General features: G+C 45.8%; 2 protein-coding genes across 6 annotated transcripts in view; both read right to left on the reverse strand.

The window, feature by feature from the left end:
- Positions 1 to 15636, reverse strand: part of Epac (Exchange protein directly activated by cAMP) — a 35609-nt gene that overhangs the window by 4722 nt on the left and 15251 nt on the right. For 2 of the 5 annotated variants that reach the window (XM_015183579.2, XM_033377715.1), the window contains 8 exons: positions 6990 to 7136; positions 2941 to 2992; positions 2627 to 2724; positions 1996 to 2082; positions 1779 to 1920; positions 1508 to 1700; positions 1301 to 1446; positions 893 to 1037 (listed from right to left, as the gene is read on the reverse strand). In XM_015183579.2, the coding sequence (XP_015039065.1) occupies positions 893 to 1037; positions 1301 to 1446; positions 1508 to 1700; positions 1779 to 1920; positions 1996 to 2082; positions 2627 to 2724; positions 2941 to 2992; positions 6990 to 7136 (1010 nt within the window). Of the gene's footprint in view, positions 1 to 892; positions 1038 to 1300; positions 1447 to 1507; positions 1701 to 1778; positions 1921 to 1995; positions 2083 to 2626; positions 2725 to 2940; positions 2993 to 3124; positions 3245 to 6989; positions 7137 to 8851; positions 9226 to 9321; positions 9426 to 15636 lie in introns of those variants that run through there. The other 3 variants (XM_033377716.1, XM_015183580.2, XM_002138128.3) reach the window with 3 other exon arrangements.
- On the reverse strand, positions 12784 to 14546 carry Cyp6a2 (Cytochrome P450 6a2). Its single transcript, XM_001360119.4, has 2 exons — positions 13378 to 14546; positions 12784 to 13309 (listed from the first exon to the last, which is right to left on the reverse strand). Exons 1-2 carry the CDS (start codon positions 14477 to 14479, stop codon positions 12891 to 12893), a joined length of 1521 nt encoding a protein of 506 aa, XP_001360156.1. The 5' UTR covers positions 14480 to 14546; the 3' UTR covers positions 12784 to 12890.

Below are 15636 nucleotides of genomic sequence, written 5' to 3' on the forward strand. Positions count from 1 at the left end.
CTTGTGCAAGAAACTTTTAATGGATTATATTTCGCTATATCTGTATGAATTTTCGTTAATTACGAAACTACTATTATATTCGACCATAGCTGATGGAAAGTTGCTGCATGCGAAAATGTCAAATGGAAAACGTTCACGCTTCGTGGGGCAGACAGTAATTTTATTTTGTATCCCCACACGTGTGTCGCGACCAGGAAAAGTATTTTAAATTGCATTTCAGCGGCAGAATATCTGCAGAATCCACCAATTTGCATTTGCGGCGGTCAGACAGTCAGACGGTCAGAAAATTCAATCAATATACGCCGGATTATTCCCACAAGAAGCTACAGCTTCTGGCATACAGAATAATAATAATAATACCATCATATTTGCCTGGAATAAATAACCAGCTTAAATGAGTTATCCCTGGGATTCAATTATTTTATCCCACGAATATAATGGAACTGAACGGGACTCTTTCCTGTGCTCCCCAAGTTTGGAGAACGGCTTACAAATTGCCCCTGGGCTTGGGCTAATATTTTGTTTCAATTTTCAATTGTTTGCTCTAAATGCCACACAATGCCTCTTGTTATCAGTCGTCGTCTTGCCTGTTGCACCACCCAAGCGGCCAAGCGACTCATGTTGCCATTGTGGGGCCTTGGCCATTGTCCGCTTTGTGGCATTGTCAACGCATAGAAAACACAATGCGCACGAAATGCATGAGTAGGAAACCACAGACTGTAGTACGGAGGATAGAGAGAACTTTCAGCCACTATCTCGAGTTTAAATTGGGAACAGATATTGGCCAACAAGGAGTTTTGCAAAGATGCAAACGGACGCAGACGATGAGGAGTTTGACGATTATGAATGATAAGCTTTTAGACCAGATCTGTCCTCTCGAACTCACTCTTACCTGGGTGCGTCGTTAATCAAGGCCAGCTTTCCAAAATCATCGCCCGTCTTCAGGGTAGCCACAGTTCCCTTGCCGTGTATCACAACATCCACAGACCCTTTGAGGAGGATGTACCAGGAGCGTCCTTCGTCGCCTTGATTGAATACTGTTGTTGTAGTCGTTGTTGTTGTTGTTGTTTTTTATTTTTGTTGGAATGGGTTAAACGTGTTAAGGGATAAAAGTCTTTATTAGTACTTATCATTTTTGCTTTAGGGGCTTTATGCGAGAGGGGGTGGTCGTAGGGTGGTCCTTTTTTATTGAGACATAATTAGTTGGAATTTAATTAAAAAGTTTCCAAAAACTTTGCTTTTTGGCTTCGAAAGTCTCTAGAGTTTCTAGAGAATGCTGTGGCTGTGGGGCAATACTCACATATTGTGCCCGCCTGGGCATGAGCCTCGAACACGAATATCGATGAGAGCTCCCGCTTGATGCTGGTCGAGAGATGGGAGAGAGCGGCAATGTGGACGAGCTCCTCGAATACCAGCTCCAGTTCCTCCGATGTCCGTTCGTGAGAGCTGCGAGTCAATGATTGAATATGCAACAATGTGCGTTTGTGTGTGGTCCAGTGGCACTTACGGTTTGCGCAATATCATACGCAAAGTGGCGTCCGGGCCACGTTGGAAGAGGGCACTCAGTGCCTCGCGAATATGCTCGTTGGCCGCGTGTTGATCCTCTGCCTGGGGGATGCCGACCGCCGGCGCACCGCCTTCTTCGTCCAGCCGGAATCGATACAGAAAGCACTTATCTTTGAATGGCTGCTCTTTGTTGACTGCGGCGGAATCGAGTAAAATTAATATGTGAAGGCCTGTTAAGTGCGAAAATGGCCGCATTAACTTCCGTAGCTTACCATGTGTGAGAACGCCTTCCTCGACCAGGGCCTGCCACATGCCCGCCGCCTGGGCGCGGGTGTGCACAATTGGGGCGAGGTTGACCAGCCAATCGACGAGCTCAGTGCCGGGTGCGCACTTCCGTATTAACTTTCCCGAAACCTCCGCAGAACAGAGTGGAAGATAAAGAGATAATTAGTATCATAAAAAAGTTAGTCGTCCATTTGCCTCTCCTACCTTGCGATCCTTCAGGCAGCTTGAGTTGTCGGCAACGAGTAATGTGCGTAGAGCCCAGCCCATGCGGCTCATAGCAGGACTCGGTGTCTGCGAAATAGGTAAGCAATGAACTAAAAATAAACTGCCCTGAGATGTTCAGCCTGTGTACATTCTAATGCTGCCCTGCCGTACACCTCTAAGGAATACATTATAATGTAACGCTTAAAAAGCCGACTGTAAGCCTGTGTAAAGACTCCCTTTCGCATATCGAGAGATTATACTGGCATCGTTCCAGCCCATCTTCAATTTGTCGCATTAACTAAGGCCAGATTAAAGTTTTTACTGCCAAAAGATTAGAGCTTTCAGGGCAAATGTCAAAGCCAGAAGGACAACAATTTTATAGAAATCCTTTGAAAGGGACATTTTCCCATTTCCAGCAGCCTCATGAATAACACATAAATATTTTGTAATTCCCTTGACAGTTTCTGGAGCAGCAAATTAACTCATTTGTCGTCGTCAATGTCGGAAAAATTATATTTATAATATTTATGCGCCTGTGGCTGGGCTACAAGCATACATATGTACGAGTATATATGTACATACGTATGTATATATGTATGTATATCCCTCCCTGTGAATGCTCTCCGCTTACCTCGGTGATGGGCAATGCTGGGTTGGGGTGGTCCGGGCTGAGTGGGCGCTTGGTGGGCGATGGGGCGGCTGCCGTCTGCTGAACGCTAGGACCAAAACCTATCAAATATCCCACAGCAGTTTATTTTAATTAATGTTTTTCCAAAGTGTGTCTGTGTCTGTGTCAGTGGCTGTGTGCGTGTGCGTGTGCGTGTGTGTGATTGGATGTGGATGGTTGCCCAATGTTTAATGTGAGTTTAATATGTTTATTCAATCAGTTTTATGTGCGCATAAATATCGTGGTGATTTTAATGCGGCTTTCTGCCGTTTTCATACCGTTCTTCAATTTGCAATTGGTGAAAATGTCATTCATCAACTCTTTGTTCTTCTGCAATTAAAAAAAAAAACAGTGAAGTAAAATGTCCATTAGTCGGGGGCTTAGACGGTGCGGTATTGTTTTCCTGCTATGCTTTCTGTTTTCTGTTTATTCGCGATAATTGCAATGCCAAATTCCAATTACGTTGCTCATTTCGAATGCCGTCGACTGCGGACGCGCCGGCTGCCCACGCTCCAGGCGACGCCGTCGCTTAATGACCGCGGAAGTGGCACCAGCTGTTGGAGCCCCGGCGGTTCTCCCTGGCTCCAGCACCTCATGCTCATGGCTATCACTGTGACGTCGATAGTTCAAGAGAACGCACCAGGCTGCCTCATCGCTGGCCACAATCTGAGCGGACCAGCGCTGACGCTGCCCCTGCCGCTGCTGCTGCGCAGCTGACATGTGGCAACTTTCTTTCTTTTCAACTCTTTTAGCTCGCAGGTAATTACTGCCAAACGCTGCTTTGTGCACTGATAAATGGGTCTGACAAATGCCTACCGAGACCCGACCCGAGACCCGAGACCCGAGACCAGGGACTTTGCAAATTCTTATCACTCGCAGGGGTTGTCAGAGTGTTTCTGTTCTGTTTCAAAGTATTTTGTTGGCAAACAGTGCACCAGTTGGGTGGCGACGCCTGGCAACTCTTGCGGCTCTGCCACCTGATAAGCAGAAAACGCTGGCGTTGTCGTTGTCGTTGTCGTTGGCGACGTCGACGTTGACGTTAATTAAACTCACTTCGTTTATCAAACGCACAGCAGGGCCAAAATAAGCGGAGCCAATTAGGCAGTGCGCGAGAAAGAGCGAGCATAGGGGTGGAGAGGCTCAGAAGGTCTTCGCCTTGAACAGAATTCACAAATGCATTCTGATTAAACCTTATTTTTCATTTTTCATTCGAATGGCATTTGAATGGGAAAAAGATTTTGTAACCCAGAGATTTCAAAATTGAAACCAATAGATTTGACCCGACAATGGAAATTGATAGAAGAAATTGTGTCACTGACATGAGAATATTCGATTTAAATATATTTAATATTTAATAGTTTAATATGTTATTTTTATAACACATTTACAGGAAATATATGTAATATATGTAATATTTATGGACCGTATTAAATAGACTTTGTAATACATTTTTATGTGTAAGTCCCCATAACTAATTTCACTATTTTAGTACTGAGAATATCGAATATTCCATTTAAACATGCGTGTGCTTCATTTTACTATAAAATTTTTCCCTGAATTCAGGTGGCAATAATTTCAAGTCGCGTGACTTAGAGCTCTGAAGAACCGAATCGCAACAGAATTTTCAGTGCAATGAAATCAATAAAGCTTACATATGTAACATCATAAATTGGCATAGAATTGGTTCACAAGTTTAGTTTAAATTGACTACTCCGGAAAATTTGTCCCTACTCCAGTCGTTAGCCCTGAAAATCCTTCAGCATTTGCCTCTGCCTCACTGGTGCGTGGTGCTCGGTGCTGCCGGTGCACATGTGCAAATTGAGTTTGTGCATAAATAAATAACCACATGGCCGTGGACATGCAACTGTGTGCATGCCACTGGGCATTCAATACAGCTCGTACCTACCCACCAGCCCCATAGGAATGAAATATTTATGGACTGAGGATTACGCAGGCCACATGTTTGGAAATGCTATTGTTACTGTTGCATCAGCCGCCTGAATGCCATTTATTGGGCATAAAATGCGTCCGAAATTGAATGCAAATATGTTGTAATCAAATGGCATTGAAATTGAAAAGCAATTGAAAGCCGCATTCAAAGTATAACTCTTCAATAGCGCTATGCCACATTTACCGCAAGAGGCGAGTGCAATATCCGCCATTGATTGCGCCACAACTAACATCCTCCTGGCTGGCAGTAAATGAGGCTGCAGCCTGGAAACCAAACCCAAACTTGTCCCAACGAACGGAACCCGATCCAATTGCAATTCCAATTGCAATTGAATTCAGTTGGTCTCGACTCGACTCGACACGACTTGTCCAATCGCATTACGAGTGCTTCGAGTCTTGTCCGGTATAATTGGCTGCCATTGGATGCTGGTCGATTGCTGCTCTGCTGCCATTTTTAGCTGGGATCGAAATGAGACCGTTAATTAGCCCGAAATTCTATTTTCTCCACTTACCCGGTCATGGTCTGCCATATGGGTCGACAATTGCTTTATCTGACATTTTCAATTTGCCCTCCAGTCGGGTAAATATTTGTGCACAAATCAAACACTCGACTAGGACCAGGACCAGGACCAGGACCAGGACCAGGACCAGGACCAGGTGGAGAATACAAGTTCCCGCGAAAAACGAAAGGTTATATCGAGTATACTCCGTACGAGTATATACATTTTACTTACTCCTTTTCAATTTTCCTCGCCCTCGCCCTTGCCATCGCCCTCGCCGCCCCCCGGATTTTATCGCATTTACGCAGTTCAGAGAACTGAACGCAGAGCGAGGGAATTCCCCAGTTTCCAACATTTTTATGGCTGCTGCTGGTACGACTACTACTGATGATGGTGCAGCAGTGGCAGCTTCCACTTTCACTCCATTGTTGCACACTGCGTATACGTGATATGTGGTGGCCCTGCTGTCGCAGCTACTTTGTTATCGCTCACCCTCTCTGCCGCTCTGCCACGCTGCCACTCCCTCTTTCCACTAACCACTTGTGTTGCTTTTGGGTTAGCCAATGTTGGCATAATGTTGCAAAATAGTATATGCCCCAATTTGAGGTTTTCCTCCAGCTCGTTTTTCTCTCTCTTTCTTTTGTGAGAAATAAGGTAAATATACATTCATTCATTCTGTCCGCCCCTGAATGGGCGCCCTACATGTGTGTGCTCCTGTGGTTTATACCTTTTGTGCGTGCCTTTAGGGATGACTTTTTGGGGGTTCCCCCTCCCTCAGCTGCCCCAAAAATGGTATTGTTAGTGAGGGTTCCGAATTTACAGAGAAATTTTGCATTTTTACACTGACAAAAGTAAGGAAACCCTCAGGTGAAATGTAATTGAATTTTCCACTTTGGAGAAGGAGAAGAGTCCCTCCATTATTTCGGCTGCATTAATCTCGTTTCTTGCAGTGCATTTTGTGTGCAGTTCAAACATTTACTATTTGCCAGAAGTAAGCCTCCCGCTCTGGGGGGAAAAGGAAACCAATCCCATCCCATTGCTATAGCCGTAAGTACATTCAAATCCTGTGGCTTGACTAAGTCAAATTCCGATTGATATTCTATTGATATTGCCTTCGAATTGTACAATGCTGATAGGTGTAGGAAATATTATATACATATGTATATGTATATATGTAAGTATGAATGTAGTTAGTTCCATTTAATTATCGCTTGTACTTGGGCGAATTTCCCTTGGGTCCTGGCAAGCATAGACGCTAACGCGGCCAGGACATGCAACATGAAAATGGAAACGAACATGAATGATGCATTGCAATAAGCCTGTCATTACATTGTAATGCCATTTGCCGCACATAAACAGAGACAACATAGAATAAACTACTTGGCCCACAAGAGCACCTTGGCTTAATTCCCCCTCCCACCTGCTCCGACTGCTACTCCTAGCCAGAGCCAGAGCCAGACACAGAGCCAGAGCCAGGGGCACTTAACACTGAGGGCTCAGAGCTGCCGGCATGTGTTCGGGCTTAGGACTGCGAGGCGGTTCATTAGGAAAAAGCTGTTAGACGGGTCGGGGTCCGGGTCGGGGTCGGGACCGGCGAGCATCATTAAATGTTAATTGAAATTTTAATTAAATACTTTCGGCACTGACGAAGGCATGCCGCAAATATGTATGCCAGGACGCTGCTCTGCCACATGAATCTGAATATCATTTGAGTCATGCATCATCCATCACAGATGCTCATTAACATGAAGGCAAAGGAGGGTTGTCTGGAGGTGGATTTGATGAGCGACTGCTCCTTTTTGATGTGGTTAAAAGTGCGCAAGAAAGAAGGGAACTTGAACCCGAGTCCCCAATTGAATTGTATGTTAGGAACTTACCTCCCAAATGAGTCGAAAATCCTGCTGCTCGACGCGCAGCAGCTCGCAGGTTGTCTTCGTCACGACGGTGCTATCGCGTGGCAAGTCGTGCAGTATGGTCTCCCCAAACGTGGCGCCCACACCCAGGTTGCACAATGTTACGGAGCTCTGTAAATAAATAAAGCCAGTGGATTTGGGTTAGATGCAGCAGGAGAAACAGTACCTTGAAGTGGCATAAGTCTGTACTGGAGAGTGTGCACTAAGTATCTGTGCAGTTTAAACACTTTGTGGCCCCCTGGCCTGGTCGTTCTCCTTGGTTTCTTACACAATTAGCAGATACGACTGCAATTTGCTTGTGGCGGGGGGCTTTGTGGATGGTACTGTGGCTTACCCATTCCCAAAAAACAACGGAAACAACTGCGGATATGCCACGCCACCAACTGTCTGTCAACCAAAGCAATAACCGTGGCTCAGAGCTCAAAACCCAGAGCTCAGTGCTCGGAGCTGCTGAGTGTTGTCTAACCGCAGCAGCATTGCAATGACATTTTCAATTACCAACTCGAGTTTGCATCGGTGCTGTCCTGCCCTCTTGGTGCTGGTGCTGGCTGTTGTTCTTAGCTGGCTCTGCCGCTTGTTTGCTTGCTTGTTTTCCCACAAGAAACACAGGTTCTTGGCCCGAGGGCCCTCGCAGCCTAATTTCAGGAGCGAGAGCCGCCCTGCCATGTAATTGGCTTAAAACAGGGCTGACTACAGCGCCACCGCGGAATTAGTTAAACTCGCATTACCCCAGCATTTCGTGTATGTATGTGTGCGTTTACAATTATTACACCGCGCAAAAGCAAGGCCCGTAAAATATTATTTAATTAATTCCCACTGTGTGTTTAATTACGAATGCTATTTGCCGCCGTTGGTTTCTTTTTGTGTCCAAAAGCAGCCCGGAAATTTCATTCGCTTTTCTTGTTGATTTATTGGAGCTTTTGTTTTTTGACAAGCGTCACAAAAATACTTGGGCTTGCTCTGGGTCTTCGTCTTTGTCTTCTCTAACGTCGCGCCTTCTTTTGGCCACATTAAATTTGATTGCTTTCTAATTTATTGCAGCATTAACAGTTGACCCACAGACACAGCCACAGACGGATGGATGGAGAAAGATGGAGAAGAGAGAGAGAGAGAGAGAGAGAGAGGGAGGGAACGAATCGAAACGGAACGAAAAAGAGGAAAAGCAGGAAAAGCAACAATTTATCCCCGAGTATTTCCCTTTTTGTAATTTCCCTAAGCCGCCGAGAATTGAATTCAATTTCCAGTCCAAACAAAAATATTTTAAAAAAAGCTGTGCGCGTCGCAAGGGGATAACAAATTTTGTGGGATGAGGGGCGTTTGTCTGTGATGTAATTTTGTAATTTTTATAAATAGTCGTATAAATTGATCAAGTGTAAAGTGAAAGATACTCCGGGAGCTCTCCGACTAGCTCAACAGTGTGGAGTATCTTTTGGAGTGGGAGTAATGGCAGTGGAGGGGTACTTGAGCTTGATCTACCTGTTTCCAAAGCAACAAACGGAAACGTATCTGCATTTGAACAGATTAACATGTGATGAAGTGTAGCTCCCATCTCCATCTTTCAAGCCCACTGACTAGCCCTTGATTATCTCTTTGGTGGGTTGAATACTCATTTGGTTTGATTGTGCTGCCAATGGAGAGCGGTGAAGGCTATAAGCAGTAAAGGTCTGTATCGAAGTGTGCCATAGATTACACACTCTCTCAGCTACGCTACTACGCTAATCCCTTACATAATGATACGATTATCCACAACCATATGTAACCATAACGTACATTTGCTGCAGTTGGTGCTGCCACATTTATTCGGGGTATGCAACGCCATGTTTTACCTTCGCATAATGCCGCGTTGATTGCTCCACGTTGTAGGTACAACTGCGACGGAACAACATGATCCTGTGTCCTGCTGTCGCTTGATTCAACTATAGTTTTAGTTTTTTTCCAGCGACACTTCTTGCATAGATGGAATATTCAATGGAAAAAGCACACACAAACAGCATTGGCCAAATGCAAATTGGATACCGGAGTGTTATGTACCATTTCGGTGGGTTGCTACTCGATTGCGAATCGATTGCGACGTGAGGTCAACAAAGAGACTTGCCACTAGTTATGGGCACGAGGCACGCGCTGCCGAAAGTGTGGCCAAACATTTCTGGGCCGAGAGGGGCACCATATGCGACCGTTGATAAATGACATGGAAGCGTGTCTCAGAGCGGGCTATATGTACTCTTTACTACCAAGCTACGAGTGTTTTATTATTATTACTTTTTCATTTCTTATTTTTTCATATTTCAGCGCGTACCACTTTCAATTGGAGCTACACACTGCCATCCCCATTCACATCCACATCCACATCCACTTCCAGCAGCTCTTTGGGTCTTTCGCAGGGTCTTTCGATGAACCGCGCGGCGTCGCGTCGCAAAGCAAACTGAAATTGGAGTTGGAGCACGCCAACGGATGATGCCCCCGTGTGAGGCAGCCAGCTGGCGAGAAACTGTTGCATGTGTGCACACATGTACTGTCTGTCTGCTCTTTTGTGCAACTCTGGGCTGGCAGTTGCTAATGTGTGGCCAACAGCAGCAACAAAGGCCCAGAAGACCGCCGGCTAAGTGGAGCGTTCGAAGCGATGACAGCTCAATGGCCCATTGATGTCATACTCGTATTGGTATCTCAATGTACTCAATGCCCAGTGGTCAGCCCCCAGTGGACGACATTCTAATTTGATCAATGGCGCAATAATCACTATGTGAAGTCGAGCTGGCTAAAACGCACGAAAAGAAGGCCACGTTCTTGATGGGCACCTTAATAATGTATTATTGATTGAATCTTTGCCCCTTCAATTGCAAAGTGTGCTCTTGCCTCCTATTGGTGAGGAAGTTTTGAGCGTGGAAGAGCATCTCAAATTCGTGGATCTGTTGACACTTTTCCTCTTCCCACCAAGTTTAGCCGCCTTTGACGAACATTGCTGTCGTTTGATGCATGCACGCCAAGCGAAATGCAATTAAGCCAGAGCTCAGGCCCTAGACCAAGAGCAAGACCAAGCCCACATCCACAGCCACTCCGATGGCGACACCGAACCCATATCGCTGGCACCCATGTGCGTCACAGCAGTGGTGACTGCTGCCCAAATGTCCACTCCATGGGGACCTTTTGTTGGGCTGCGCGCTTGGAAAACTTTTCACGCACATATGAGCACGCTTCCGTCCGTTGCAGCAGGGCTCTGCCGTATGTTGCAGGGGCAGTTTCGACTGTTTCTGTGGCAGAGGCAGTGGCTTCCCATACTGCTGCAACTTGTCTCGCATTGCAATCCACTCTGACCAACTCCGTTGGGCAAACAAGAGTGTGGAGCCGACTTTGGGGCATGGTCCTACGAATGACTTGTTTTTAGGATGCTCCTGCTAATGGAATTTCGGATGAGCAAAGCTTCCAGCCAGATGCTGCAAGCAGTGCGAGATTTTCCCATGAAAACTGGCTTGCTCTAAATAGCAACAGCCAACGTTAAGTATTTCAATGTTCAGGTTGAATAACCTTGACACTTTTATTTCATCTTTTTTATTTTTTTGGTTTTGTTCGGTGGTTTTTTTTTTTTTTTTTTACCCGGACCGCAATTGTCCGCCGTCCGCCGTCCGTCGTTTCTGCTGGGGCTAGTAATTACGAGTATTTCGCTTGGCCCTCCTACGGTGAAGGTAATGCTCCGGACCAAGTCAATGACTGCTCAAAATGAGTGGGCAGCGGTACGTACGGCACAAAAGCTGCAGATATTTCCCTCACTGTTTTCGAGGTGTCAAAATAAATCAGTCCGTTCCATTCGTTTGTCTAATTAATTATGCTAATTAGGCCATCATTAATTAATTTGCAATGTTTGTGCTGTTTATGTGGTTTTTAACAGGTTAATGATTCAATGAATTACCACAGACAAAAGAGAGTTTCCAGTTCATTTGATAACAAGTTAATGATCTCCACCGTAGGGGAGATAATTATTTTTATTTTTATAAAATTACATTTAATGCTGTCAACCGTTAGAGTCGAGCCCATTCAAGAACTGCCGGTCGCACGTGGACGTCCCCAGTTTTCCCAGCCGCTGCCTCATTTTCCACGGGTTGCATGTGGCGATGATATAAACATAGATAAACATTCGGCCCCACCTGCGCCTGTAGCATCATTAAAAAAGTTCTTGCAACTTTATTAATCCAAATGAGCGGGGAAAAAACACTTTGAGTACGCACCAAGCTGGCTGACCCATAAAGCGGATTTCCCCTTCTTTCCCCAGCTTCTTCTTTTTTGCCCATTTTCCTGGCAAAAAATGAACCGAATATGTGAAAAATTCTCATTTGAATATATGCAAATATAAAGAACGAAAAAAGGATCCCGAACGGAGTCCTCGCTCGTCTGCTTCTGTCAGGCAATTCGGGGCGTCCTGCTAATGCGCCCCAAAGTATGCAAAGTGCAAAGGAAACGCTCAGGGCGAAGGAGCCGAGCAAAGGAATAGTTCTGATGGCATTGCCCCATTCCCCGATCTCCGTTCCCCGTTCCCCATGCCCGATTCCTGTCATATACCGATTGCATACCGAAGGAATCATTCAATCGAAATGTAAATAACAAAAGTTCCTCAAGCGGAACAAACTTTCGCAGACAAACTGCGAGCGGAAAACGATTTCCATGTTGTTCTCAGGGATTTCAGAACTTTCAATAAACACAAACAAACGTATTTGTGTCTCAAAAATAGTACTCTAATAATTATTTCACCATTGAGTATTCATTGAATACATTGAATTGCCAATCATATTGCCATGTGGCGTATCAATCTCTAACGATAGCTTGAGGATAGATTTGCAGTAGGTAATGTCTTCATTTAACTAGGACCATTATCACAGCAGAGTTAATTTAGGCAGAAACAATTCAGTAAATGACAAGAAGTCCACTTCTATGTACACAGAACAGAGATAGCCCGTTCGATTGCCAACGAGAAAGTATTGTTGGTGGATCAAAGCTTTCAATACCCTTCCAAATTCTGCATTAGGACACCTACTGAAAAATTGAATATTTAGATTATATATTCGGTAGTGAACACAGTGAAAATAAATTAAATGTACTTTGATCTAAGCATAAATATATTAAAATATACTTGACATAAAAATGAAATATATTTGAATCATAATGTAATTTTAAATTGAATGCTTATCGTTCCCTACGCAGTTGTTTGATATAGAGCTCAAGTAGATTAGATACGAAATTATATTTAGTCTGGGGAAGATGTATGTAGTGTAATATCCCCTGTAAGGGTAGACGATCGCTGAGCGACGATGCCAGTGTAAAACATACTGTATACATAGATATACACAGATAAGCTGGCGTAACAAGTTTGGCCATTAAAATTATCTCATCGCTACTAGACGACGTCATTGAACCGTGCCGTTCACTCTTCAAACGTTGTAGTGTTATTATTCCCCTTTAAATGCGGGCTCTTTAAAAGCCAGCCACAACCCTACCTCAATTAGCCGGCTCGTGTTGCATGCTCCAGAGCCATATTTTAATTTGGGGTTTGCAATGTAATGGTGGAGCAGCAGTAGCAGCAGCAGCCCCCTGAGTGTGGCATGTGGTATGCAAAGCATGTGAGCGTCTGGGAATATTAATTAATTTACCTCAGCCCGTGCAGAAGAGAGTCATTGACTCTGGCAGCACAATGGCCGTGGCCGGGTGAGAAATTACGATTACTTCAGCCCGAACGCACTTTAGGAGCACTAAATTCAAGTGTGAAACGCGCTTGTTATCGTACAACTAGTTGACTATATTTATCTATCGATGATGCAACGGACATTTACATTTCTTGGCGGCTATTAATTTCTACGGCTTTAAAGCTTGAACAGAAGCTCAGATCCGTTCCAGGCGCAAGTAGATGCCACCGATTGAGCCCAAAACGAACGATTTGGGCTCATATTTCAAGGGTATTTCTGTCTTGTCGCAGAGCGATAGCTTGAATCTGCTGAGGAGCTGGGCCATGCCGATGCGGGCCTGCATCTGGCCAAAGCGCATTCCAATGCAGTTGCGGGGGCCATCGCCGAAGGGCAACCACTCCACGGAGTCGCGGGCGGCCACTTGCTCGGCCGAGAAGCGGTCCGGATCGAATCGGAGGGGATCGGGATAGAGATTCTCGTCGCGGTGGTAGGCACAGGCGGGTATGATGATCTGGGTGTCTTTCTCAATCACCAAATCGGGATGACCGGGCACCACATAGTCGCTGAGAGCCCTGCGTTCCAGGTGGGGCACCAGAGTGTACAAGCGCAGGGTTTCTAGAGGGGCATTTCGGAAGGAGTTACAAACGTGACTGTGGAGGCAGTTGAAGAGAAGTGGAACCGACCTGAGAAGACCTGATCCAAGTAGCGCATTTCCTTGACACACTCGTACGTCAGCTTGCCATCGTGCTCGGCGAGAACAGTCAGCACTTCGCTTCGCAGCTTGTCCTGTATGTCCTGGTGCTGGGCCAGCTCGTAGAAGCAGTAGCTCATGGTCGAGGAGGAGGTCTCGAAGCCGGCCAAATAGAACACAAACACTTGGGCGGCCAATTCCCCAATGTCCATGGCCTTCATCACCTCTCCATTTTCGAGGGTGACGCTACCCTTCTGCTTTATCTCGATCAGCATGTCCATGAAGTCGTGGCGCTTGAAGTTCTCCTTTTCCCTCACGGCCACAGTGTCGTTAACCAGGCGCATGAAGAACTGGTGCACGTCCTCGGGCATTATACGCATCCTCAGCCTCCGGGCCAGCTTCGGGAAACTGAAGATGAAGAACGTGAGCAGCTGGCCGTGCCTGAGCTCTGTGAACGCCTTCTGTCCCATGGTGCGGAAGTCTGTCACGGGCGTGCGCAGGGTGTTGCACTCGATGCCAAAGGCACAGGTGCCGATCACATCGGTGGTGAATCTGGCCATCATCTCCTTGATCTCTATAATGGCCCCACCCTGGGTCGGAGGCACCTGCTCCTCCATCACACTCGCAAACTCCTCGGACACTTTGATCACCGTGGGAAACATTAGCTTCATTTTGCCCGAGGTGAAGGTGGGCGACAGTCGCTGGCGCAGCTCCTTCCAGCGTTTGCCATCCAGGTTGAACAAATGTTGGGTCAGCGGATCGTCCCGCTCGTTGTGGAACTGTCCGCGATCGGCAAAGTTGGAGAAATCCTTGATCAATATGTTCTTGGCCAGCTTCGTGTCGACGATGAAGGCCGCTGGCTTCTGCAGAAAGAAGAAGCCCACGAAGGGGCTTCCGCTGGTCCGAAACTTGTTGTAGTAGTCATAGAAAATATCGTGTATCACTCGGTTCTTGCGGAAGCCCACCAGGTTGCCGTAGAACGGGTGGGGCGGATCGTGGGGCACTCCCTTGCGCTTCCAGTACTGGAAATTGCGATGCAATAAATACGCTACCAGCGAACCGACGGCGATCACCAAGTAAATCAATATCAACATTTTGTACAACTTTTTCCGTTTTGCGAAGTGTGGCTTTCAGCTACCGCCGAACTAATGAACGATACTCAGCATTTTCGAGCAGTCTTTAAAGACTCTCCCAGCCCAACAAATATACAAACACGCAAACAAACAAACATATTATATGAGATTAAAACTAAGTATCAGCGTGATATGCCGAAAATACCTGTTTTAGAAGTCACGATTACAGCGCCACAGATAGTGCTGGCACTGCTCAATAAGGAACTCTAGAGACCTAAGAGTGTTTCCCAAGAGAGCCACTCTCTTGGCTGCTACAGAGACATAGAAATAGGAAAGAATATCAGCAAGCGATAGCAAGATTGTTGTTAAACAAAAACCGGTCGCACTCCCTCAAAATTAGTATTCTACAAATGAGGTGTTTTATCTCTTGTTGACTATAATTGTATAGAATTATCAAACAAATAACAACATTGCGAATTCAAATCAGGTTGATACACACTTCCCAGCGTTGCCAAATATTAACAGTGTTGTGAAGTACATATGTATGTACATATGTCTATAATGCAGCATGCACCAGCAGCAAATAAACGGTAGTTTTCCTTATCGTCGATTTACATTTAAAAGTCCCCGGACTGCGTCTCTGTTTAACCGCGACTCCTGTAAGCCGATTAGGTTGTGCATCCCTTGATTTCCTTTCCGTCGAGCTAAGGAAAGGGGACTTTAACGCGATTAGAGAGATTTTATTTTCCTCCTTGAAGTAAAGGGAGGGGGGAGGTAGGTGGAGGACTGATTGACCTTGTGTCTCCTGTATAACTTATAGGTTCGTGTGAATTATTGGCGCTTCTGTCCTCCTCCCCCTTCGTTGGCGTGGTGCAAGTCCAGTGGTGGCCTCAGCTGTCATTGCCGCAGCTACTGCTGCAAGTGCTCCTGAGGTATAAATGGATGTTCAGCTGACACTTAAACTCGTATTTCATCAATTCCCCCCGGTCCAGTCTCTCTGGCGTGAAAAAGTGCACCAGTTGGATCCAGTTTTATCGTCTGCTTAATGCTCGAGTCCTTGCAGCTTGACCTTGAGCCCCACAGCCTCGGCCCCCACATGTGTCACAATATTTTATATTGTATGTACATGCGGAGTATACACTCTGACTATGTGAGTGCCATGCGAAAAAGCAGCCCAG

This window comes from Drosophila pseudoobscura, chromosome 3 (assembly GCF_009870125.1).
Source record: "Drosophila pseudoobscura strain MV-25-SWS-2005 chromosome 3, UCI_Dpse_MV25, whole genome shotgun sequence".
In the NCBI taxonomy this organism is placed as follows: Eukaryota; Metazoa; Arthropoda; class Insecta; order Diptera; family Drosophilidae; genus Drosophila; species Drosophila pseudoobscura.

Bases quoted from the DNA above. Each gene is read 5' to 3' on its own strand.
- Cyp6a2 (XM_001360119.4), bottom strand. From the start codon at position 14,479: ATGTTGATATTGATTTACTTGGTGATCGCCGTCGGTTCGCTGGTAGCG. The intron at 13,310-13,377 runs GTCGGTTCCACT...ATGCCCCTCTAG, and splicing joins CTTGGATCAGGTCTTCTCAG to AAACCCTGCGCTTGTACACT.